The sequence below is a fragment of the Spea bombifrons genome, chromosome 4, assembly GCF_027358695.1.
Source record: "Spea bombifrons isolate aSpeBom1 chromosome 4, aSpeBom1.2.pri, whole genome shotgun sequence".
Lineage (NCBI taxonomy): Eukaryota > Metazoa > Chordata > Amphibia > Anura > Pelobatidae > Spea > Spea bombifrons.
In genome coordinates this window covers 8,633,640-8,659,110 of record NC_071090.1, presented here as the reverse complement: position 1 = coordinate 8,659,110, position 25,471 = coordinate 8,633,640, and the positions used below count along the sequence as shown (strand labels likewise).

The 25,471-nt window shown below is 38.8% G+C and overlaps 1 protein-coding gene across 2 annotated transcripts in view; it reads left to right on the top strand.

Annotated features, from left to right (window-relative positions):
* The window catches only part of GRIA1 (glutamate ionotropic receptor AMPA type subunit 1), a 90,181-nt gene that overhangs the window by 54,453 nt on the left and 10,257 nt on the right, over positions 1 to 25,471 (top strand). For both annotated transcript variants that reach the window (XM_053462359.1, XM_053462360.1), the window contains exons 3-13: positions 2,654 to 2,893; positions 4,871 to 5,055; positions 6,421 to 6,474; positions 7,203 to 7,364; positions 10,390 to 10,557; positions 11,076 to 11,180; positions 12,940 to 13,050; positions 13,248 to 13,454; positions 15,620 to 15,990; positions 19,550 to 19,748; positions 21,692 to 21,939. In XM_053462359.1, coding sequence (XP_053318334.1) covers positions 2,654 to 2,893; positions 4,871 to 5,055; positions 6,421 to 6,474; positions 7,203 to 7,364; positions 10,390 to 10,557; positions 11,076 to 11,180; positions 12,940 to 13,050; positions 13,248 to 13,454; positions 15,620 to 15,990; positions 19,550 to 19,748; positions 21,692 to 21,939 — 2,050 coding nt within the window. The remainder of the gene's footprint in view (positions 1 to 2,653; positions 2,894 to 4,870; positions 5,056 to 6,420; positions 6,475 to 7,202; positions 7,365 to 10,389; positions 10,558 to 11,075; positions 11,181 to 12,939; positions 13,051 to 13,247; positions 13,455 to 15,619; positions 15,991 to 19,549; positions 19,749 to 21,691; positions 21,940 to 25,471) is intronic.

Sequence of the window (25,471 nt, the reverse complement as noted above, 5' to 3'; positions counted from 1 at the left end):
TGGTTTAGAAATCTGTAAATAATATAAGCTGCACAGTTAAAGCCTGGAAGGTTATAATGATCGGGAAAACTAAACCTTCGTGACAAGTGCCAGGAACTGGGGGGCTTTTGAGGGTTATACTGCGGTAGGGGCTCCGTTAAGATAAGTTAAAAGCTTGCTGTGTCATTCTTTAACCACAAAAGTGGGGATGGTGATGGTTCCATGCTCCCAGAAGAGGTATTTTGCCCCTTCCACCCCTACCTCAGACCATCAACTAGCCATAGGCCAGGACATTGTGGAAAAAGCAAGTACAGATGTGTATCTATGGAGCCCTTAGCAGCCCAATCACAGTGTGTACTAGGTATACCCCTAACCCAAAACATCAAAGTAGTGAGCCCCCCGGATGGATCTAACCTTAATGCCAGAGGATCAACTTTTCCTCTCTCACAGGTACACATTTGATCTTATATAAAAGACTAAGAAGCAATAGGGGCTCCGTTAAGATGCTGGTTTTAATGTTCCTTTGAGGTGTAAACATTCAGTATCTCCTCAAAGGTTGGGTGCTACAATCTGCCAGTCATAATCATGAAGTTCATCACATCATCCTTTTTTTCCAGAATACATACATTTCACATGTTGCTGACCGGCAGTGGTACCCAGCAGGACTTGGGGAAAATGGCCAGTGTGGTGACCGTAGATTAAATGCATAGTTACTTTATAGATAAAAATGGGAGCGATGCTTTATGCAGATATTTCCACAAGTCCTTGATTTTTTTGGCACCTGCTAATCGTTCCTCTTGATACTAACCTATATAGGAATGGAAAATACAATATTGATGTAAGACGTGTATTAAGAATTACCTTACGAGGTGGTCAGAAATGCCGTGCTTTGCTAGTATCTTGTGTATTGGACATATGTGGAATGAATATCTCTGCCTTGACAATATGTCTTAAATATTGTATCGATAAAAACTATTTGGGGGTAAAAAAAAAAACATAGTTAATTTTTAACTAGTTTTTAGTCTCAACTGTTTGGAACGGTTAACGTGGAGGATCAGCTTCAGATTTATAACTTCTAAGCTCTCCATTAAATTACCAATAAAACTAAGATTTTACCGTCCCTTTAACAATATCCTTCCTCAAAGTCACTCCAGAAAGGAATTAAAAATGCTTCAGTACAGCTGCGATGTTTTTTTGGAGGGTGGACTGAGAGCTCGTTGTGACCTGCAGAGAGCCCAGAACACTTCATCAAAAGCCATCAAACAGCATACAGGGAGCTCAGGCCTCAAACTGTCTTTGCAAAATTACCATCCTTTCGGTCTTTCAGAAAGCCTTTGATACCTTTTGCAAGTTGTAAGCATTCTTTCCCACCTTTAACGGACGGGGGGACGCAACCCTATCATTATAATGCACTTAGCTTCACGCAGCTAGTATGGCTTGCAGAACATTGGGAACCTTCTCTGAGCTGGTAGAGCTATAGAATTCACGTGTAACTTTTAAAGGGGAATTAAGTCAGTGATTATAGCGAGGAAGCTCTAAGTAGTCATATTATGAATCAGAATGTTAATTAATAAATTGCAGTTGAGTTTGTTGCGATATTTCCATTGGTAATTGGTCTGTTAACCTCTTCACATCGCTACAGGGGCTGCTGATTTATCAAGCTGAAGCTTGACTAGTCGTTCACTGATGTAAATATGGGGATATCTGTTAATGTAAGGTGCTAGGAGGAATGTGAGGATGATCTGGTATGTTTAAAGAGACAGTATTGTTTAAAAGAAGCAAGTGATGAAAATTAGGTTGTCTTGTCTGAGTCGCTTGAAGGAGTCAGACAGTTCTTTACCATAAATATGTAGAATGTAGTTATAATGTATGGATCAAATTCACAATGAATGCCATACCCTATAGGAGGGATAAAGTATAAACTTTTATAGGTTTTTTTATGAACCCCAACACTTGAAGTTTTATTAAGACAATTAAATATTTTATTTTACATACTTAATATTTCTTTTACATACAATTTGTAGTAAGTTGTATTGTGATAACTGAGTTTTGCTGCTGAGAGCGCATATTTTTACAATTGTTCACATTTGTACTGTCACTTTAATCTACATACTTTTCCTTAACTTACAAGCAAACTTTTCCCATCTAGCATGGTACATCGTGTCCAATCTGTGTGCTTTTATGACTCAATACGGTACTTTAATGGCAGGAAATATTGGTACATTATCATCACAGTGATGCATCTAATAGGAATTTCTATAGGCAGGGTATTTAACTGGGCAGATTGGAAATTCAACTGGTCAGATTCCAAAGTTCCATTTAAACCTTTTAAAAAAAAACTAAATGTACCATTAGTTAAATGCCATGTGACACCAGAGTCAGCACTGATAGGTTGTTGCCATATAAACAGAAAAGCTTATTTTTCTATGTGAGTAAACTTTCGGGGGGGAAACAGATCTACTAATGTCTATTTGCTTAACAAACTAGAGCCTAGTTACTGTTTTCCGTATGTGGAAAAGTACCTTTTAAGGTTCCTACTAAATCAATAAGCGTTAGAGACAAATGACTATTCCAAATGTTAAAACCCCATCCCTATCAGCATGCTACGTACTGGTATCAATTTTGCAGTATTTCAGTTTATTTGATCTAACTCTGATCTTTCTTTTTCTATCAGTTTGTTCACAGTTTTCCAAAGGGGTTTACTCCATTTTTGGTTTCTATGACCGGAAGACAGTCAACATGCTGACCTCTTTCTGTGGTGCTCTCCACGTTTGCTTCGTCACCCCCAGCTTCCCTGTAGCCACTTCCAATCAGTTCGTCCTGCAGCTAAGGCCGGAACTCCAAGATGCTCTCATTAGTGTAATCGAGTATTATAAATGGAAAAAGTTTGTTTACATTTATGATGCAGACCGAGGTAAGGGGGGGGATATTGTATGTTTTGATAATTGAAAAATGATCGACTGGATAATAGGGGTCTCATATTTCCCTTATTTTTTCTGTACACAGCCCTTAGATGTGTATTACACATGCACATGTGTGAGGTGGATTGCATCTGTGCTGGAGCATATACTCGTGTCCATTATGTGCTTAAGGTTGGCCATCCAATGGCCTTGTAGTTTTACTAACGTTCTTGCTGTCCTCGAGACAGAAGAAAGAAAAACGGCACTGTAGCCCATATACGATCTGGTCCCAATGGACTATTCATTAGATCATAGAACTGAAATTATATTCTCTAGCAGTTAATTTTATAAAAGCAAAGTTGTCCAGTGACATCTGTGAGATGTTAGATAGAGGTGCCCTACTGAGATACTAAATAACAAACCTCCCAACAGTATTGATTTTTGGACACTGTCTCACTACCCTAAGTAGCTGCCCCACTGTCCTGCTTTTGCCAGCAGTCAGGACCATGACCAGATGAGAAGATCTTCTGATATCCCCTGACCGGCCCAAAAGGTGATAAATCATTAGAGGAATGTGCAGCACAGACCTTGATTGCAGCTCCCACGTGACCTCTGTGCAACACCAGTAGCACAAGGTGACAGTTCCGCTAAGCAAGGAAGGTGATCTCACTCTTCCTGCCCCACCTACTTCCTGGTATAGCCACACCTCTTACCACCTCTTGACATCTACCAGGGGTCACGATTTGGACACCTGAAATGTTGGGGGGGGTATGAAATAATCTCTATTGTTATCTTTTGTACGTGAGGATTTTTACATGTACTCGTAGGATCTTTCTTACAATTTCATCATCATTACTAAATCTTCGAAACCTATTAAACTGTCACATCAGATATAAAACCATAATTGAATCCAGTACTGTAATCCTGAATATCTCTTTTATTATTATTTCATTTTCTGCTTTTAAAAACAGATTTATATTGTTATATTTCCCTTCATATCCCATGATCCCTCTGTGAAGATTACCATGGAATCCTCCGTTCACCAGTTGCATGAGGTTGTAAAACGCTTTCTAGATTCTTCCTACATTGGTTTTAGACTGCATGTGAGCCTTCAGCACTAAAGATTGTTTACAAAAATAGAATTGCTCTATGTTAATCACCCAGCTGGATACTCTCACTAATGAAAGGAAGGAACAGACTCCACTACCAGAAACATACCTGCGAACTCTCTGGCTCCAGCTGCCCAGAGCCCCCTTGCGGGAAGAGGGCAGAAGGTCCCACTGGTGTCGTTGGGTGGTTCCACTGAAGTCTGGGGGGAGTGCCGCTCCCACGACCTGGAGTTTCCTTGGATTGACCCAGAGAAGCAGCGCTTCAGCTGGAGCCTCTGTCCGAAACTCAGAGGGTTCCCATGTATGACCATAAAGAATCTAGGTGGTGTTTGAGCAGGAAAAGTCATCCATATTGTTTTGCGGAATATGATGTGCTATACAAATCAATTAATAATAATAACAACGATGGAGGCCTATGGGTCTGCAGATAAAGCAAAACTAACCAACATTACAGCACTATATATTTATGGCTTCAAGAAAATATTTACTGTACTATGTGACCTCCCTTTTAAGATTAAGGCTAATATGGAATATGACTGCTCCTCTAAAGTAAAAGGGTAAAATAAGCCACCAATTAGACCGGGCATTGCCCGAGGGCCACTGGTAGACAATGTTCCATACTCATATGCTTGGCTGAATGAGCATAAAAATGTAAGGTCAATTAAGGTGCCAGCGCCAACTCGTCATCCCCAGTCAGGCCCTACCACCAATATTTGGAGTTGCTACTTAGTAAGTGTTTTACAAAACAAGAAACTACTGCCAATTGGGTAAATCCAGTACATTCCATTTAATACCGATTTTTTTTATATTTTTTTTCTATATTATTATAATAGTACATGTTGTATAATAGTGTATATGTTTCTTTAATCCCTCTGTTACTAGGATTATCTGTTCTTCAGAAAGTACTGGACACAGCAGCAGAGAAAAATTGGCAAGTGACAGCTGTGAATATTCTTACCACCACAGAGGAGGGTTATCGCCTACTCTTTCAGGACCTAGATAAGAGCAAGGATCGCCAGGTGGTGATAGACTGCGAGTCGGAACGACTGAACGCCATACTCACCCAGGTGGTGTTAACATTAGCCACCACAGGCTCATTTCCTTCTGGTCATGGGGGTTTTCAAGTAGTCCACACTAGAGGAAACACACGAAGATCTGTTGAATTATACTTTCTATTGAAAGGCATTGTGGGAGAGATTTCTAAGATATTAAAAAAATACAGATGATATTATGATAGTTTCCATAAAAATATGGAAATGTATTGTTAGAAAATTGTAATATTTCATGTATTTAAAAAAAACAAATACATATAACTGCAAACAGGCCCGTATTAGTTATTTACGTAAGTGCATTGTGTCCTTTATTGAACTTATCTCCAATTTTTTCATTTAGAGGCAAATTAAACTCAGATATCTTCTTTTCATATAATGTCTGTGATGAATAGATCCAAGGTAATTTATGAGCGGCAATATTAGTGTATTGTTTTTTTTGAAAGTGTTATCACTGTTTCTACAAGTGGTATGCTCCTTCTGATTGGACCATGCCATTTGTTGTCCTGGTGATAAGACAGCTTGTCAAACTTTGCACCAAAACCACTCTTTCTAAATAGCATTCATAGCTGCAACCTTGGGAGGGCAAGCAATTTATCCTTCTACTTTACACAAATCACCCATGCGTTTGTCCTTTTAGTTACGGATCACAATTTTCAATGGCTTAATGCGGATAAATACAGATTTCCCATGGTTTTTCCCTGGCAGATTATCTAAGACTTTGCACCACAAATTGCTAAGACTTACAATATAATTTGCTCTCAGGAGTATGCTGATTTGGTCGACGGGAGAGAATAGTGCGAGATGACTTGGCCACTTTTCAAATTACTTGTCCACCAGAGAGGGTAATTGCAGTAAAGCCACCAGCTGCTCCAGAAGTATGACTCAGAGTTTCAATGGAAGTTTTGTAACAAAGTTCCCTAATCGGATTGACTGCAAATTATGCCCAAGCAATTGACGGCCATTTTATTCCTGAGAGGTGTTTCAGCAACCGATATCTTGGCTATCTGAGGCTAACACAGGGATTTGTGACCTAGGACTATCCAAAAGCCAAATATCCGCGTTACTCTTCATCTCTGCATTTTACTAATTAAAATTAGTTTAATTCTGAATCAGTAGACTTGACAGTTTCTCCCAACATCGATCAAGACAAGAATGCAAGCACTTTTTTTGCCAAATGTTTCTAATACAGGGCTCCCACCAACTAGTCCACCCCTGAACACATGGCTAGATCCGTCCAAAGTGTTGTCTGACCTCAGAGGTCAATGATACCTCACATGTCAAAATATTCACACTCAGGAACTCAGGAACACATGAAGGTGCTGGAAGGGTGCTGTGGAACAGATCCGACCTGATGTTAACTAGATTCCCTCTTCATTTCAGATAGTCAAGATGGAAAAAAATATTGTTGGATATCATTATATTCTTGCAAACCTGGTAAGTGAACTAGAATTTGCAGGGGCGGACTGTATGGATGGAAATTTGCTTTGCTTGGTCATTGCTTAAATGGATCCATTGTTAGTCTGTGTTTAGCGACTGAATTACCTACTTTGTTGCCAGAGGAACCCACACACAATGCGATTCCGCAGCGTTCTATATGTATCTTAGCAGCTGCTGAGTAATTGCAGGCTTTGTTACAGGAGAAAGAAAAGACAAAGGACGATTTTAAATCTAAACAACTATAATGGATTTTGTTTTAGAAAAAAATCCACATTGTATGAGCTGTACAGGAAGAAGCAATGAGCATAAGTGAGCATAAGTGACATTCCTGTTCAGCTGTTATTATCATTTATAAATTATTCTTCAAATAGACTTATAAAATACTACACATCATACTCGTGTTTGTTAGCTTTAATCAGAAAAGAGAAAATATATCTAGTTTTATAGTTTTTATTTATAAATATAAAACTGTGTATACATTCCAACACTCCTAATGAGAATACTTTGTATCCATCCTGTCATTTCTCCTATTGAGTTCACACAGTATGCCTAACCCTCCGTTCACCGCCGATATGTTTGCTCTTGGTTGGAGCTCTCCTCCCTGGATCTTCATTCACAAACAGACTTGAATATAAATCGTAACCTCATAAGGCATTATTAATGGTATACGTAATGAATGAATACATTGTGTGCGTCTCTGATCAGGATGCTTGTTTTACCCTCAGGGTTTCATGGACATTGAACTCGATAAGTTCAGAGAAGCAGGAGCCAACGTGACAGGGTTTCAGCTGGTGAACTACTCGGACCCCATGGTGGCCCAAGTCATGCAGCAATGGAAAAACTATGATGGTCGGGAACAGCCGCGGGTGGATTGGAAGAAACCAAAGGCAAGGAATGAAATGCTTTTATTAAACTTTAGTGCAACTTCCAAATCAAGTACGCCATAAATGCTTAATTATACCCTATACTTACGGGGCTGGTGGTTTCCAACTGGTTGAGGGCCTTCCGGTTTCCTTTGTCTTGTATGTATTGGTGTAACAATGCGACATAAATAATGCAGAAATCCTGTAAATCTTGCATAGTTTAATTGAACATAGTATTTCAAGCCATTCTGGATCTGTGCGCCTTTTTATATAGCGTTTGAAGTATTTCAAATAGACAGGCCTGTCAGGAATAAACTAATTACATTGTTAGCCATAATTATGCACAAGTAAGGACATTAACATAAATTAAATCCAAAAGGCGATGATAGATGGATGAAGGATATTTTTGTAGTGAACAATAGTCAACCCAGTTGAATGTCAATGAAGTGTGTGGCATGAGGAAAAGGTACACTTGCATGATAACATCCCTGAACCTTATGGTTGTGTTTTCAGCTGCCTTACTGGAAATCTGCCCACCACTCAATAATGTGTCATTGTGATCAATAATCATTATTTTATTATTGTCTTCTCTCCTCGATCAATCTGAGTGCATTAAATCTACTAAAATCAAACCATGTCAACTACCACGATCAAACATTTTGTATTAACTCCCACCGGCATATGCGGAGCCAAAATAATCATTGCTGTTAAATTAGTTATAACCTCATAGATATCCTCATCACCACATGCTTTTGGCTGCTGAATCCTCAAGTTTAGTGTTTAATGAGGATGTTCTTTTTTTTCTCTAAAGTAAAGTTTTTGAGATATATATATGATTTAAAAGCAAAGGACTGTTAGATCTCCCGGAAACTGAGATCCTTCGCACAACCGGTTTATCAGTTTCCTGTCCTGGAGTTCTCTACCTTCTCCTCGTATTACCATTGCAAAGGTTGCTTGAACCAAAATGTAGTATTACAGGATAAACTTTGCTAATAATTATTGTTGATCCTGTTAAAAACAGGTTGATGATTTCCTTGCATTCCCACATTTTATGAACCCACACAAATTATACATTGTTTTGTTCAGGAGAAGTAGGGTATTCTTTTACAATCATAGAAATAAATAAAACATTATAATTATCAGAGAAAATAGATAAAAACACCTATATTAAAATAGAAATAAAATATCTAATTTTTGCAATCTTGATAACTTTTTTTTATATTACTTAATATTATTTCTTTTTTTTTATACTTTAGATTTAAGGGGTTTAGGCGTAGTGATTATTTAAATATATTTTTACTTATAGAGGTAGGGCTAAGGGACATTTTTTTTATTGTTTTCATTTTTTTATTTATTTAATTTATATTTAATTTTTGCCCAGATTTTTCTCCCTCTTCTCCAAATCTGTTTGTGCTGACAGGCACCATTGCCCTGCATTGGAGATTGCAATAATTGCAATCAGCCAGCAGGGGGCGCAAAGGTAGAACCCAGCACAGTCTACAGAAACCCTGCTGAGGCTCTCCTCTCCTCAAGTGAACCTTTGGAGAGTGACACCTACCAGATGGGAATGCCCGATCGCGAGATCAGACATTTCTTAAATGAAAATGTACCGGCGCTCACAGCGAGCACCGTTACGTGCGATCGTTCGGCAGGAAGCCAGCAATGCCGTAGGTCGTTATGAGCTTCTTGCCACAAGTTTTAAGAACATACAGGTACCTCCTAAGGGGACTTAAAGGGTTGAACACAATAATAATGATCATGGCATATTGTTAAACATTCCACAGATATTATTAGAGAACTGGCAACTTAACCTAACACATTGCCTTGCTGGCCACACATCACTTTTATGAACAAATTCCATCAAACATGAACATAAACTTTAACCAACAAAGATGTGTCCCATGCAGCACTCAAACGCAATCAAGAGGACACAAGCAACATAACCAACAGCTACACTAATGGAACATAACAGGGGAACACTGTGTAAATTTCTCAGAACAGAAGGGTGGGCTCCCTGATAGCTCGTCTTTTATATACCCCCCTCAAGGGAGGCCTCAATGCTTCGACCACAATCCACTAACTGGATACGCTGTTACTCTGGCCACTTGGGTTGACAAAGAAGGACGGAAGAATAGAAAGGATAACCAGGGAGAGCTACCTGTAGCCTATCATTCATGTGGCCCCTCTGTCCGATTACTCTCCCTCAGGACTGTTCTGGATGCTTTATATATAAGGTTGTTTTATTTCGGTATACCTGACATTTAAGGTACATTGTAAGCTCTTTGGTCAGCTGGTATCTGCATCGGAGACATCTATTTTAATATATTCTTTGCTGCGTTACCGCCCAGATAATGCCTCTCCGCGCTTACAAATATATATCCAAAACACCCCACTGTTTAAATTGAGGGCATTCATATTCTAAAAGTGTTTCATCTGTAATATTTTCCATTAACGCTGCACGACACAGCACAGGAATACATGCGAGGGATTGAATGCTGTACTTATGTCTTTAATGGTATATAATAACTAGTATGTTCTGAGAGTTGATTACCATAGAGGCTGGTTAGTGTGCTTTATGGAGACATCACAACAGTAATTGTCTTAAAAGTCTCATAAATAGTGAAATGTATTTATGTAATTTTACAATAAGCCATACAAATGGTATACTTGGGCCTTTTATCCTACCGAGTACCATGGGGATGTAAATACACAATGGGGTCTTCTATGCACAAATGCACAATGGAAAGTGTATATATACAGCAAAAGAGAACTAGGTAGACGCTAACATTTAGCCAACCTACTGTCTTCCTACAGCACCCCCAAAAATGATCTCCTACATCAACTGTTCTAATTGTTTAACGCTAACCTGTTGACTACCACTGATAGGATTTTTTAAAATTAAGGTTTAAGAAGGTTTATTATAGTCTCCATTTTTGTCCTTCAGGAATACAAAATATAAAATCAAATGGTCCGTTACAGTATTTCATTTGCTTTGTCGTCTTCTTACAGGAGTGTTTTCTAAATTCCCCTCTGTTTCTCGCTCATGCAGTACACCTCTGCTCTGACCTATGATGGAGTGCGTGTAATGGCCGAGGCTTTCCAGAACCTAAGGAGACAGCGGATAGACATCTCACGCCGTGGGAATGCTGGCGATTGTTTAGCCAACCCGGCTGTTCCTTGGGGACAAGGCATTGACATTCAGAGAGCTCTGCAGCAGGTTAGCTTTTGTTAGCTCCACAGGTACATCAAAGCCATACATCTGTGTCAAGCCAGGTCCCAATAGAAGAGCAAATTATCAGTTCAACTTAAGGTATCATTACGTTGTATATATAACTTTGTAAAGGCCCAGTCAGTAAGCAACAAACCCACCCTTAAAGTACCATGTCCAAACCCATATGGCACTGCATTCAATGAATTGTAGGTGACAGAGCCCACACAACTACACAGTGAAGCCCAAACAGAAAAAAAACTTCTGTCCTTTATTGATTCATATATGTTATTGCTTTTATAACATGAACACTTTAATAAATACCAGTCAATTGGATTGGATTAGTGGCAAATAATTAGGTACACAGGTCAGTGGGCTTAGGTCTTGGGTGCAGGTGGACCTAGTGGCCATGGGATGTTATAATTACATTTCTACTGTATGGACATACAAAACAGCACATATTGTAGATGGTTTGCTGAGTTCTGTATAGCATAGTCATTTTTTTTTTCTGTTGTGACTTTGAAAAGGTCCGATTGGAAGGACTTTCAGGAAATGTTCAATTCAACGAGAAGGGTCGGCGGACGAACTACACGCTCCATATATTGGAGTTAAAACATGATGGCATCCATCAGGTAGGTTAGTAGAAGAAGTGTGAGATGTCAAGACCATCAGAAAGTGACACCATGCTGTTTGTAAACGGAATCGTGTTTTGTTCCCTACAAAATTTCAAGAAACACTGCCTCGAAAAACTTCCCTGTGAATGTTTGACCTGTTGAATTCTCAATATGTAACATTACTTGAAAGTCTGGGTATGCATAGTTTTTCATATGCCTACATTTAATATATCCAAGAAGAAGATTTTGTATTTTACTTAAAAAAATAATCTCTACACTCGTCATTGTAATAAAACAATGAAAAATACAGTATATTTATCAGTTACAAAAAATAACCACATTAAAAAACAATAATAATATAGATTACGTTAACCTAGAGATGAAAGTGTGTGAAAAAATTGTAAGGTTAAATTAAAATAATGCCCCATTTTTAGTGGTAGTTTTATTCATATCATTGTTCCTCAAAGACAGTCCTCAGACCTCACTTAAAGAATAAGTTTCCAGGACCTACTTTCTGAGAATTCGATTGTCTTAAAACTAGCTTTCCAGAAAAATGACTTCCCAGTGTGAGTCTGTTCAGCTGTTCCTACTCAACAATTCTTTAAGCTTTAGGGGTTGTAGTTCAGTATTGGAAGTCTATTCATTTTTCTATATCACCTGTTCTCCAACAGTAGTTTAGACGTGATGACCAGCTAACCATCCTTCGCTCATGTCATCGTCCTATGCATCTCACTAAGAGCCCTCTTATCACATGATTCAGGCACAGATTGCTTCCCGATGAAAGAGATGGTAATCTAGTATGATGGGAAGCTGCTTACACAATAAGGCTTTCATGTTGTATTACTTTCAATGTATCTGGTGAATTTTGCTTCCAGGGAAGAGGTGTTACTATGGCACTGGCCGTAATAAGTATTGTCCAACACACATGTTCAGAATACGTGTCCTTTGCATTCCCCTTGAAGCATTTCATGTTTATCATAAAATAATTGTAATCTGCAGTGTTATTCATTAAGCCCTGCATGGTGCGTGAATTTGGGTGAAATTAAGTGTGTTAAGACTTCACTATGCATTATGAAGGGTCTGTGCTTGCAACATTTAAGATGGTTCACTGGGCTTCATCCAGTTTCCTGGGCTTTTGCTAGCCACGGCTTTTTAAAATGCAAAAACAATTGAATCAATGAATTAACTACTTATTTAGATTTACTAGAAAACAATACCAGGTTATCTGTGGGTAAATGTATGATTTATTTTTAAATTTTTCATCAACAGTAACATTTAAGCATAATTTTAAGGCACTCTTTGTACTTTAGGTGTATTTGGCCTTATTTAAATACAGATATTAATCACTCGGTATAAAATGAACTTGAGTTAAAGGTGCTGTCCCACCTACTCTGCGGACAAACACTTCTTAGACAAGTGCAGTGTAAAATTTTGCTTCAATAATTTTTCATGCAATGTTTGTTTTGTGACACAAGGACTGGTCCAGATATGTTGTTGCCATAACCAATAAAAAAAAAACATTTTAAATATTTCTGTATCCATTTCACGTTCTTAAGCAACAAACAAGTTTATTTGTTCAGACCTCAATGTTTTGTGGAACGACATACTTAAGATAATGATTCATCATTAGAATATTGATCACTGTTACAATTAATTAAATCAATAAGTTAATAGCAGGACATTATTTTAAGATTAAAATGTTTTAACTTAGCTCAGGATAGCATAGCATATTGTGCTAACTGGCTGCTCACAATAACATGTCTTTTCTTATTAACAGATTGCAAACTGGAATGAAGATGATAAACTTATCCCATTAGCAACAGACTCCCAAAGTGGAAATGACACCATAGGGGTCCTAAACAAGACGTACATTGTTACCACTATACTGGTTTGTATACTTTTCTAGTAAATGCTTTATTATCTCACATAAAATACATTTAAACGTACTTTATGGCATATAAAGAAATGCTTGACTTATAGTATTTTTATTTAACTAATACATTATTTTTGTTGTTGTGCAGATGTACATGTTGCATGTGTTTTGTTTTTTTCTTTTCTCCTTCTGCCATTATTCCTGTCTTATAGGAAGCTCCATACGTTATGTACAAAAAGAATGCAGACGAACTTGTTGGCAACGATAGGTTTGAGGGATACTGCGTAGAGTTGGCGGCAGAGATAGCCAAACACGTGGGATACAAATACAAGCTGGAGTTAGTGAAGGACGGAAAGTATGGCGCTCGAGATTCGGATACAAAAGGCTGGAACGGCATGGTTGGAGAGCTGGTATATGGGGTATGTCCTCAGAACAATGACTACCTGTATAATTTGGACATTCTCAGACGTAATGATCTGGTATATGCATTAAACACCATGTCTCACTAGGTTAAGCCAGAGGCAACTGCTTTAGATAAGATTTTAGATAGATTACACATTTTAGATATAAATGCATTATATATATAATAATACATTTTAACACAAAAAAAGCCAAAGGGGGCTCTGCTCCTGCAAGCTAACAATCTAGTCGGTGGATGAGGGGGAAGTGAAATCGTAGGAGAGGACGGCTTGGGATGAGTTGATTGAATCGAGGATAATCTGTTGAGATTGTTGATCATTCAGATGATTTGATTAGAATGAAATCTGCGTACAAGGAAGAAAGTCTGTGGGGTAGGGAATTCCAGAGCAGTATTACAGCGTTTGTGAAGTGAATGGGAAGAGGTCATCATGGTAGAAGAGAGACACAGGTCTTTAGAGGGGAGAGATATAGGGGGTGCGGAGTTATTAAGGACTCTGTAGATCAGGAGTTTGAATTTTATTCTGGAAGGTATGGGGAGCCAATAGAGCAAATGGCACAGAGGAGCAGAGGTGATGGAGGAGGATTAATCTAGCTACAGTGTTTTGAGGACGGATTGGAGCGTTGAAAAGCAGACGAGGGAGACTGGGTAGTAGGAAGTTGCAATACTGCAGATGGGATATCACAAGGGAGGGGATTCAGATTTTGGTCGTTTCTTGTGTGAGAAATGGGCCTTTTAGTGTTTAAATGTTAAGATATATACGTTTTATTTTAGAACTGTTTGTGAAAAGGAAATAAATTCAGGTTTATGGCAGCAGCAGGATATAGAAACTTCTTTACGAAACTCAGAACCAAAGAGGTTATGTCAGGAAGTCAGACAGTTAAAGGCAAAAAAATAACATTTAAGTATATATAGATTCTCAGTGCTGACATCCGATGGTCTGACCGACTATCCACCCGACATTTAACACTTAACACCTGTTAAGCTTACTAGTCAGATAAGGCACTTGACATTCTTAATTTCTGCTTGCTCCAAATTTCCACTTGATAGTCTGACATCTCGAAATTGTCGGACTCTATAGTCTCACCGGGATTCTCAGGAGAACAAAACAGAGAGAGATAATAATGGGTCACTGAGGGCTGCCAGTGTTGGTCTTCAAGACACTTAAAATTCGATTATTTGGCTATGGGTAGAATGGAAGAATACGTGAGAGCAATACAGTTATCGTAGAAGGATAACTTCCCCGCGTTATTTCTGTAGGGCATCCTTAAAGCAGAGAAGTGGTTAAAGTAAAACTATGTGCTTTGCCTTCCTCCAGCATTTTTCCCTCTGCAAATTCCCAAAAGGAGAGCATTAAGAGAAACGTTGTGCTTTATTTATTAAATAGGTTTACATAACCAATTGGAGTTTATACAGTGCTGTCTGGCTTGATCTCTTTTTTTGTGAATTCTACTGTGCACGTCGCGTCCCCCCCCCTCCCTCCATTTCTTTTCCTCTTGCCCCCTACGGCTATGGACATGTTGTAGCTTTGCCTCCCTCGGTGGCAGCCTGGTAACCATGGCAACCTCCCTATGGTTCCTGGGTTGCGGCCTGCAGCCATTTTGGTAACCTTTCCCATTCTCACATGTTCTGTCTCAGTGGGTGAAGGATTTCAGCACTCATCTTTGACAGTGAGCCTAAGGGCTACTAGAGGTTCCTTTCGCGGTGAACTGGGTCGCGCTGCAATGTTTCCATAGCCTGTCCAAATTGGAAGGTTAATGGAAGCTATTAATTGAACAGTGTGATGATTAACCACTAGTTTTTTCAGGGAATAAATGTAAATACTTTGTGATACTTAGTGCTTGATAGCACTATTTTAAGAGGTATTTATATACCAGCCATTTTTGTAGAAAACAGGGCTAAAAATCTTTCCCCATTGTATTTATTTGTTATATCTCCTAGTTATTACATTGCTGGTTGTTGATTGGTTCAGGCAGTCATTTTAATGGTGGGGTGAAGAGATATTTCTTACTTTTATGCTAGTTCCGCAACAAGCTGTTTAATAAATAAATTTACTTATACCAAAAAGGACAAAGTAACACTGAAATCTTCATATAAACATGTATACACAAAAACTGTTGACAAATAATTTATTAATTCTCTATCTCACTCCCGTTGTGCTTCTAGAGAGCCGATTTGGCTGTCGCACCACTGACAATCACACTGGTCCGGGAAGAGGTTATTGACTTCTCCAAACCATTCATGAGTCTGGGTATCTCCATCATGATCAAGAAGCCTATGAAATCCAAGCCTGGAGTGTTTTCTTTTCTTGACCCTCTAGCCTATGAAATTTGGATGTGCATCGTATTTGCCTACATTGGAGTGAGCGTGGTACTTTTTCTGGTGAGCCGTTTTAGTCCTTATGAATGGCACAATGAGGAATATGAGGAAGGAAGAGACCAAGGCAGCACTGACCACACTAATGAATTTGGCATTTTTAATAGTCTATGGTTTTCATTGGGAGCATTCATGCAGCAAGGATGTGATATTTCACCAAGGTGAGTTTGAAAGAAGTTAAAAAAAGATCTGCTTGCAATAACTTGAATGGCTTTATAGACTAATGTTCTACTCCCTGTGCCATTTGAGGAGGCATGGAGTGTAGCTATGCTTTCCCCCTCATCTCCCATCTCATGGCCAGTTGGATGGAATTGGAGTTTTGTTTTTGTTTGTTTGCTCAGATTCATCAGAATCCTCTCCATATAGTAAATCTGTCTTCTTGCCCCTCAGTTCCTTGGCTTACATGAGATGTGTGTGAAGGCATCTTCTGCTTAACATCACGCACACAAGAGTCCTCATTGCTAGACAGCTCCAGCGCTTACTCTCAGAATACTTCCATGGGGTCTAATGAGAACCATTGCATCCATGCACATTTGGGGCTCCCCAGTTGACTTTAATGGTGGTGCTTTTCTGCGGGTGATTGGCTGCCTTATTTGCCAAAATTGGTGGAAAATGCGAGGTTTCAGGGGACAGTTTCAGCTCGTAAGAGGAGTTCTTTGTTAACAAAGTCATGACTGCATGTACTATACTATGCAGTTTTTTAAGGTGATGCTGTTTGGGGCAGTACACTGTCCATAAGAGGTTTTTAGGGGACAATTCCTGGGACCAATAGAAACCGGGACCAGATGTTAAGGGATTGTCCCCTAAAAACAGATCAATTCGGTCATTCCACCCTTATAGTAAACCATGTTACAGCAGCATTCTAAAGCTTTAGCATAAGTTCAAATTCATATATATTCTAGCTATTCTATTCTATATTCTAGCTATATGTTGACCTAGCAGGACTGCGGCACATTACCTTCCCCATGAACTCCCACAGAGACTGTTAAAAATGTTTGTGTGAATACTCCCCGATGCAGAGTCCATGCACCCTGCAGGAGATATTGAACTCTCTACGGTTTTTCGGTATACCGGTCTTTTTTTTCTCTTATGGTTGTATTTCTTAAGAGAACATAGATCGTTTGTAATCCTGAAAACACAGTGCAAGCAAAGGTTAAACGCAGCATGTAAAAGTATCCAGTCCCTACCTGCCTGCATAAACATGCATACAAAAAAAACAACGTTGCTGTGTTCCTATTTTAGGGGCCAAAGTGTTAATTAAATCTCACCCAACTGAGAAGAATATGGAGCTATGAAACTGAGAGAGCCGCAGGCTTGCTGGATTTATATATATTTTAAAGGTCACCTCCTGATGAGAGATTTTGTGTTGAAACAGCATTAGACAGTTGAGGAATATACGTAAGGAAATTAGATATATCTAAGATTAAGTATACATTATTAAACTGTGTACACACAAGGGTGAACTGCGAGAATGAAGGAACATTCCCTATTTCAATATTAAGTGTATTTTGGAAAATATTTTGGATGGATTCCATTGAATTTCACTCCATGTATTTGATGGAGTTAGAAAATCAGACTGACTCAATTCCTCCACTGCATCAACTGAACACAGGAAGTGTACCCTAGTATGCTTCTTGTACATGCTCGGTAGAACACTCATTCTAGTCAATGGGAGTGGAGCTCCATCTAAAAAAAATCAGTGTGATTAGCCGCAGCCAATCACGTGTTTGCTTTCGGACCTAAGACTCAAGGGTTTTTATATCAATTTTAGCATCTCAGAGTAAACTCTGAGCAGACACTCAAGGTCACACAGTGCAGCCCATCATATTCTACTCATTTAGTTATATCTCAACACCCTCTAGATTGTAAGCTCGCTTGAGTCGTTATGTCCTGTCTACCCATTGTACAACGCTACGGAATTTGATGGCGCTATATAAAACAATAAATAATAATAATTGCAGCTGATGAAAACAAGTGGCACGGCCAAAGTAAACAGGAAGTTGGCGGGCAAGCGTTATAATGATATGCCATGTTATGTGAACATCATGTGATTTTATTATGTTAATGTATAACAGCAATGCCGCATTCTCTGTCTTGGATACGATGGAATATTGGCAAATTGGTAACTACCTCGCGGTAAGGAGTAAAATAGCCTCCAGTTTTACACATAAATAAAGTAAGCAGAGTTTATTTACTTAGAACAGCATTCAACAAATATAAAGCCAAAATGGAGAAGGTATGTGTGAAAAACCATATGTGAATGTATATATATATATTATATATATATATATATATATATATATATATATATATATGTAAAAAAAGGTTACCACACTTTAAGAAACGTGCTTGGATCACACCAGAGCCTACATACCCCCCCCCCAAAAAAAAAAACGAATGTAGACCTAATATGAAATAATATTGCATACAAAATAGAATATGTTTTGATTCCTCTTTAATCAAATGTTGAATAAAAATCTATATATTGCCAGCTCAGTTTTTGTTTTGTATTGTTATGTCAGATTCACTCATACATTTTTTATTGGCATGAATTAATCATGAAGTGGGTGTACCGCTTCATGGACAGAATATTTGGCATACATTATGAATAACATGTTTCAATGACAAAATATGTCTCAGTTTCGCTTGGAATTAACCTGATCTGCCTAAAATATGTTCTTGAAGGAGATGAAAGTTGACAAGATAATATATTCTGGAATGAGTATTAATTTGTTTTACATATCATTAGGACAGCATCTTTGTCACGTCTAGGTTCTGCTAAATATACTCAAATTTATTCTGTTACTGTTGATGTTTTCTTTAATATTATCTTTCTATAATAGAACTTTCTTATAAAGATATATACAGCAGTATGTATGTATAAGGTACATGCTTAAATTTGGAAAAAACCTAATGGGATGTTAATGCTTTTATTTTATTTTGCCTAGTATATATATATATATATATATATATATACTGTCTATGTATGCGTATATATATATATATATATAAAAATACAGTATATATATAAATTCCAAAACATGGGCAAAATTCCACATTGGGGGATTTCCAATTGTGTTTCAAAAAGGTGGAAAATGTATTCCTGACCCCAAAAAGACAATGAATCGGATTAATCCTATTTTCATTATCACGGATAATCTCACTTGTTTTGCATGTTAGATCTACCACATATTAAACTGCTCTACCACATATTAAACTTCTGACCCTGGCCTATAGAGCCCTCAACAATTCTGCACCCCCTTACATCTCTATCCTCCTATCCAAAAGCACCCCTACCCGCCCTCCTCGCTCCTCTCACGACCTGCAGGGCCCTCTTCTCCCTTGCACCAATTTGTTATTGTATGTGTTTATAAATTGTTCTTCTGACTGTAACCACGCTGTGGAATCTGCCGGCGCTTTATAAATAAATGTAATGTAACCTACACAATATTTTTTGCATCATTATGTAACAGAATCTAGTCCTCTACCCTAAGCTTCAGCACAGTCCCCCATGGTGTAAATTTGCTGGTTAGGGAGATCTGAGATCTTCCTTGTAAACTACTTATTGAGTGGTAGCTCAATAAGGAGCGTAATTGTCCAATAAGGAAATCTGCCTGTGATTTGGTGGCAGAGGACTGGCCACCTGCTGAACTTAAACCAGGATATTCTTCTGCCATGGCTGTTGAACAGATATTTCTAACATGTCTAATGTTTATTTAGGTCTCTCTCAGGACGTATCGTTGGTGGTGTCTGGTGGTTTTTTACCCTGATCATCATCTCATCTTACACGGCTAACTTAGCTGCCTTCCTGACTGTCGAGAGGATGGTGTCTCCGATAGAGAGCGCTGATGATCTGGCCAAACAAACAGAGATTGCATATGGGACTCTAGATTCCGGATCCACCAAAGAGTTTTTTAAGGTAGAACGTTTGTAAGGACTGTATCGTCATATAAATGTAATGGTCTTTTGTTTGAACTTAGATGGTCATGTAATTGTAAGTGTGCTTCATCTACTTCCTCAATTACAATGGACATGGGTCTTGCTGTGCATGAAAGAATACATTATAGAGAAATCATAGAGGCAGTGGCGTACTTGGGGAGGTCCTCTCATCAGGGAGGTGCCACAATTGCCCCCTGGGCTGGTCCAAAATTGTTCACAAGGGGCCGGTCCAGGTCGGACCAATCATTTGTGAACAATTTTGGACCAGCCCAAGGAAGAGAATCATGTAAGCTGCTTGCACAGTGTTGGAGTTGTGAGAGTGTATATATGTGTGAGCATGGGTGTGTATGTGTAAGTGTGTGTGGTTCAATGTGTTTGTGTAAGTGTGTGTATGGATTTGTGTGTGAGCATGAATGTGTAAGTGTGTGTTAGTGAGTATGTGTGTGCGTGTGTGTTGGCATGAGTGTGTAAGTCTTTGCAAATATGTGTGAGTAAAAATGTGTGCCAGTGAATATGTGAGTTACCCGGGGGGCAAAGGACCAACAGGGGGGGGTTGCCAAATACAGCATCTGTCCTGGGTGCCAAATACCCTAGGTATGCCCCTGCATAGAGGCGCACTGTGAACTTTTAAGAAAGGGCAGGCATCATCTCAATAACGCAGGAAGGAGAAACAATGAAGAGGTTTTAGCTGCTAGTCTACAGCAATGAGAATGGTCATATATTTGAAACAAAAGGTGGAAAATAACTTTTACTTCCTACTGGTAACTCTTGACTGTTGAGCCTCAAATCTACTTCTCTTTTGTAAAGTGTAGTCATATCTGGAATCAACTTAATATTTTTTTTAGTTCTTCTTTTCATTTTACAGAATTGTCAGGTTAAAAAAAAAATCCATGTTCAGTTTCCAATTTTAAGATTTCATAACCAGAATCCAAGAAATGCATTTTCTTTCTTACGTTCTTAAAACTGTTTGCATAATCGTTCAGTGTCTTGTGATCTTACTTCTCGTTATCAATTATTCATGTATACATCAAAGTGCTCATGATGTCTCTTTACCATGAAATTGACAGTAAAACCATTCCTACAACGTTTCATGTTACCAATATATCAGAGTTTGCCCAATTTGTTACCTGTGCTTCAGCATTTTTCTTCGAGCGACTGCTAAGGAAAGAATTACAGTGAATATATTAAATGAGTAAATTTTAATGAAGCTGAGTCAGTTCTTCGCATTGGGATCCGTTTTCTTTACAGCAGTGGCTAATACATTTATGATCAAATAAAAATGGTAAAACCAAGTTCATCAGTAGATACAAATCTTTTGGTTCACATTCACCATTCCCACTTGGGCAGATGACCATAGAATATGATCACGTGAGGTCCTTCTTGATGCAATTAGAGAAATAGAGGATATCCGCTAGGTTTAAATGAAGATAATCAAAGTACTCAGGTCTTAGAAAGGTGCCCCAAACTAATGGGGTAGAATAGTAATGAGATAATATTACATTTAATCAGAATAATGCTGGTCAGGTGTAGAACTTCCAGATGTAGGCATACCCTCAACCTCCTGAGATTGCCAACCCAGAACTCTCCCTTTCCTCTGCTCATTATAGGAGCTGGGAAGGTTTGAGCTACCCAGGGAGTCAGGGCTAGCTGTGCTTGGGGATGGGGATGGCTCTTTTTTTTAGTAGGGATTGGATGGCACCAGGCAGAGAATAATGAATAAAGCTCTTCCCATGAGCCCTGGTAATAAAAGAGCCTAAAAAAGCAACATTGTAGCGATATAGGTTAAAGCTTTTACCGATTTAGAGGCGCAGGCAGAACTTTGAAAACAAATATTAACCACATATTTGTATGTTATTTTTTGAGTGTTTCATGGACGCATTTGATTTTCTCATGCGGTGTTAATATTTCTCTTTCGTTCCCTAGAGATCTAAAATAGCTGTCTTTGAAAAGATGTGGACTTACATGCGCTCAGCTGAGCCCTCGGTTTTTGTAAAGACAACTGAGGATGGAATGAACAGAGTGAGAAAGTCCAAAGGCAAATACGCATACCTCTTGGAGTCCACCATGAATGAGTACATTGAACAGAGAAAACCGTGTGACACAATGAAGGTGGGAGGTAATTTGGACTCCAAGGGATATGGCATTGCAACCCCTAAGGGGTCTCCCCTGAGGTATGTTACCTAAGCTTTGCTTTCCTGTGCATTGGTTTTGCTCTTTGGCTGTAGACTTGGGGTACATTGATAAATCTTCTCCTGAATATTTCATTTATTGTGTCCTCATTCCACTCATATTTTCTGTGTCATTCCCCTTGGAAACCCATCAAGGCCCTGTAAGTCCTTATCAGAGTAAACGTGGAATCTTGGCGAGCACAGATTTATTGAATATGCTTGTTGCAGCAATCACTGTAAAAAGAGGACTTCTGCAGCTTGTGTCTTTAGGAACAAAATATGTCCCATGTAAGCCTTGAGGACACGTTTCATAGTATCCGTTTATAGCTGTTGACAGCTGTTGTTTTTTAAATCACATGGCCAGATATTATTCCTTAACAATATTACGCTCCAAGTTCCCATTAGCTGTATGTAGAAAATAATATATTTAAATAATGCTGTTTAGTCTGTGACACCAAAACTGCTATTGACATTTAAATATATTATAAACGTCACTGGGCTTATCATATATCAGCCACAGTTATTTATTTATTTATGTATTTGCCTGTAATGGGGCAAATTAATCCAAACTTTCCTAGAAGAAAATTAGATATTCACCATGAATGAAAGTAGTGATTAGGGGACCTCTGCAATTCACACAGCTATGGTCTACAACTTCATCTTCCAAATCATCCTAGGACTTGTGGTCCATAGGTTCCAAGGACCATTAATATGTTTTTGTTTATTTTTCCTGCCCAAGGTAGGTCTTATTGTTTTCCATGAACTTCATGTTTTCTTGTGGGGGTTGTATGTCGCCGCTTCTGATGTCCCATTCTACATCCTTTCCTAATAATTGCATATTGTTTTTCTTCTGCTGCTCTCTATTTCATACCTGGCTCTGCATATGTATGGTCAAAAGCTACTCTGGGGTTACAACAACTCAAAAGCTTTCATTTGTCAGATTTGAAAAGATGATATACATAATAGAGGGACCACCTAAAGAGAAGGTGGGGCTCAAAGAAGCTGACATTCTAATCCACTATAAATGCCTGATGCCCAAGGAGTAGCAGTAGGCAATTGGCCTTTTCAATAAAAAAAATTGCAGAACAGGCTATAAATTGTTTTTTTCTTCAAGATTAAAAAGCATTCTCGATTAGTATACCTGTTAATGTTGGCACTATTAATAAAATTAAGTAATCACAATAATTTAAGATCCAATTAAGGTCCTCTAGCAGACAGAGTGGAAAAGCTCCAGGTTTTGCCCGGAGTCTCTAGGTCTCTGGATCACGGCACAAAATCTCGGTCACAGGAGATGCATTTAGACACAACTCACTGTCGGACAATTTCTACCACCCCCCCAGCACAAAAGTAATCGGCTCCACCCATAAACTGCATCAGTCCCGCCCACATAGCTGTTCGGCCTCACACACTCATATATAATCAGTCCCCCTGAAGAAGGAGGTCTGTGGGGAGCCGGAGCCCAGGTATTCAAATTAGTTTTTAGAGGAACAACAGCTACACTTTAAACAGACAAGGATATCCTTCGTAGTATAAGAATAAGGTTTGTGCAAATGAAATGGTATCAGAAAAGCCAACCCATGTTTAAAAATAAATTAAGCCTCTTTGGGTATCTCTTCAATTTAAATTGAACTTCTCCAAATAAGCCATAATGTGTCGAGAGACATACATACATGATGGTTAACTTAAACATAAATTGGATGTAAATCCGCAGAGAAATCTCTTGGAAAGGATTATTATCCCCCTTTCAAGCTAAATTAGGAACGTCTTCAGTGGAGTCGTGCTATGCTTGATATGGCTGGCAGCAGTTGATAAATTCTTGCAAGTCTTTACAACCGTATTGTTATGTTACATCCAGGGCTGGAAGGAAATAAAACAATAGCCCCGGAAATAATTGAACACCATCCCCAAGTGTCTTATTACATCACTATCTTTATCATAACTCACAACCGCTGAACTATTGCTCATACCGATTGCCATACCTGGGAACTCTCCAGGTTTGACCTGGAGATTGTCGGGTGAGCACTGCTTCTCCGGGTCAAGACCCGAATCCTCTGGGTCGTGGGAGTGGGGTCTTGAAACGCCCGCTCCCCGCCCATTTTTCCTTTAAATGGGGGGGTTTCTCGCTGCCGTCAGCAGGAACTCCCCAACGTCAGCAGGAACTCCCACCAACGTCAGCGTGACCACCCACTGACGTCCGTGTGCAGTCCTGGCCGCATCCCGCAAGGGAAGGCTCCGTGTAGCCGGAGCCCAGAAGTTCCCAGGTATGCCGATTGCTGATGCAAACTCAAGCATACTGACAACTCTCAGCCTTGCTAACGTAAACCAAAATACACTCAGACCACTCAGTCACACATAGCACTCTCAGCCTAATCAGAATAGTACACTGAACCAAATTTCATACACTAAAATATTTACGTTACACATCTTAGCCACGCATACATACCAAATGTCCTTGTCTCAGCATGGCCAGTCACCTTACCCAGATGTTTATCATCATACATGTTAATATATACATATCCCATAGCACAACGTTTTATAAAACAGCGAATGGGGTGAGTAATACAGTTCTGTTATTTTACGCTTACACAGGATATCTCCAAATCAATTATACCAACACAAGTACAAAAAGTACAATCTAAAGATAGGAGAAAGAAAAAAAATAGGAGAAAAAAAATAGTATTGCTTACAGCCCCGATGATGACATAGCCACCAACAGAAACACAGACCCTTCCTAGGATGACATCAGACCCCCTTAATTCAGAGGCATCATATACATTTGAAATCAAATACTTATGTCAATCGCCTGGCATTCAAAGGGTTTAGCATCAAACCAATATATACTTTAGACATCTTCCGTTTGACCTGGATAATGTAGGCTTAGGTGTTTGACGCACCGTAAAAAAAAATCTTCGGTCATGAAGTTATTTTTAAATGTCTTACGAAGGCTTATCCTTGAAATGTCTGTTGGCATTACAGCGTAAGCATTATAACCGTGTCTGCTAGTCTCACTCCCAATTATTTGTAGGAAAGAAACATAGTTCACGCAATAATAGATAAATCTACAGCCCGTCTCATCGTCTAACATTGGGTGAGCGTTTTGTTGTTTCATGGAGATATATTTTGTAATTAAAAGTCAAAATGTTTGCAGTTTTGGTAAATTTAGTGTGCAGATAATTCTATAATCTTATATCTGCTGAAAAGGTATAAGGACTGAAAATACTTAATCACTTTTTTACCCAGTGGAAAGACACTATATGTGAATTTTGGTAGATATTATTGTGTTTTCCAGCAACATTTTGGACACATTTAGCAGAATTTATTTATTTTAACATATGCAGAGCCAGAATCATTCTTTCCTGCATCATTCTCTCAAAAGCATCACTTGTTGCATTGTCGCTGCTAAAGGTTTTTGTCTATCTATGTGTGTTATTTGTCATTAGAGAATCACTCAGAAGGATTGGTGATCCAGTTTTAATTTATACCCCCCCCTTCTTCTCAAAAAATACACCTCACCCCAGCCCCCGCTGCCAGAGAT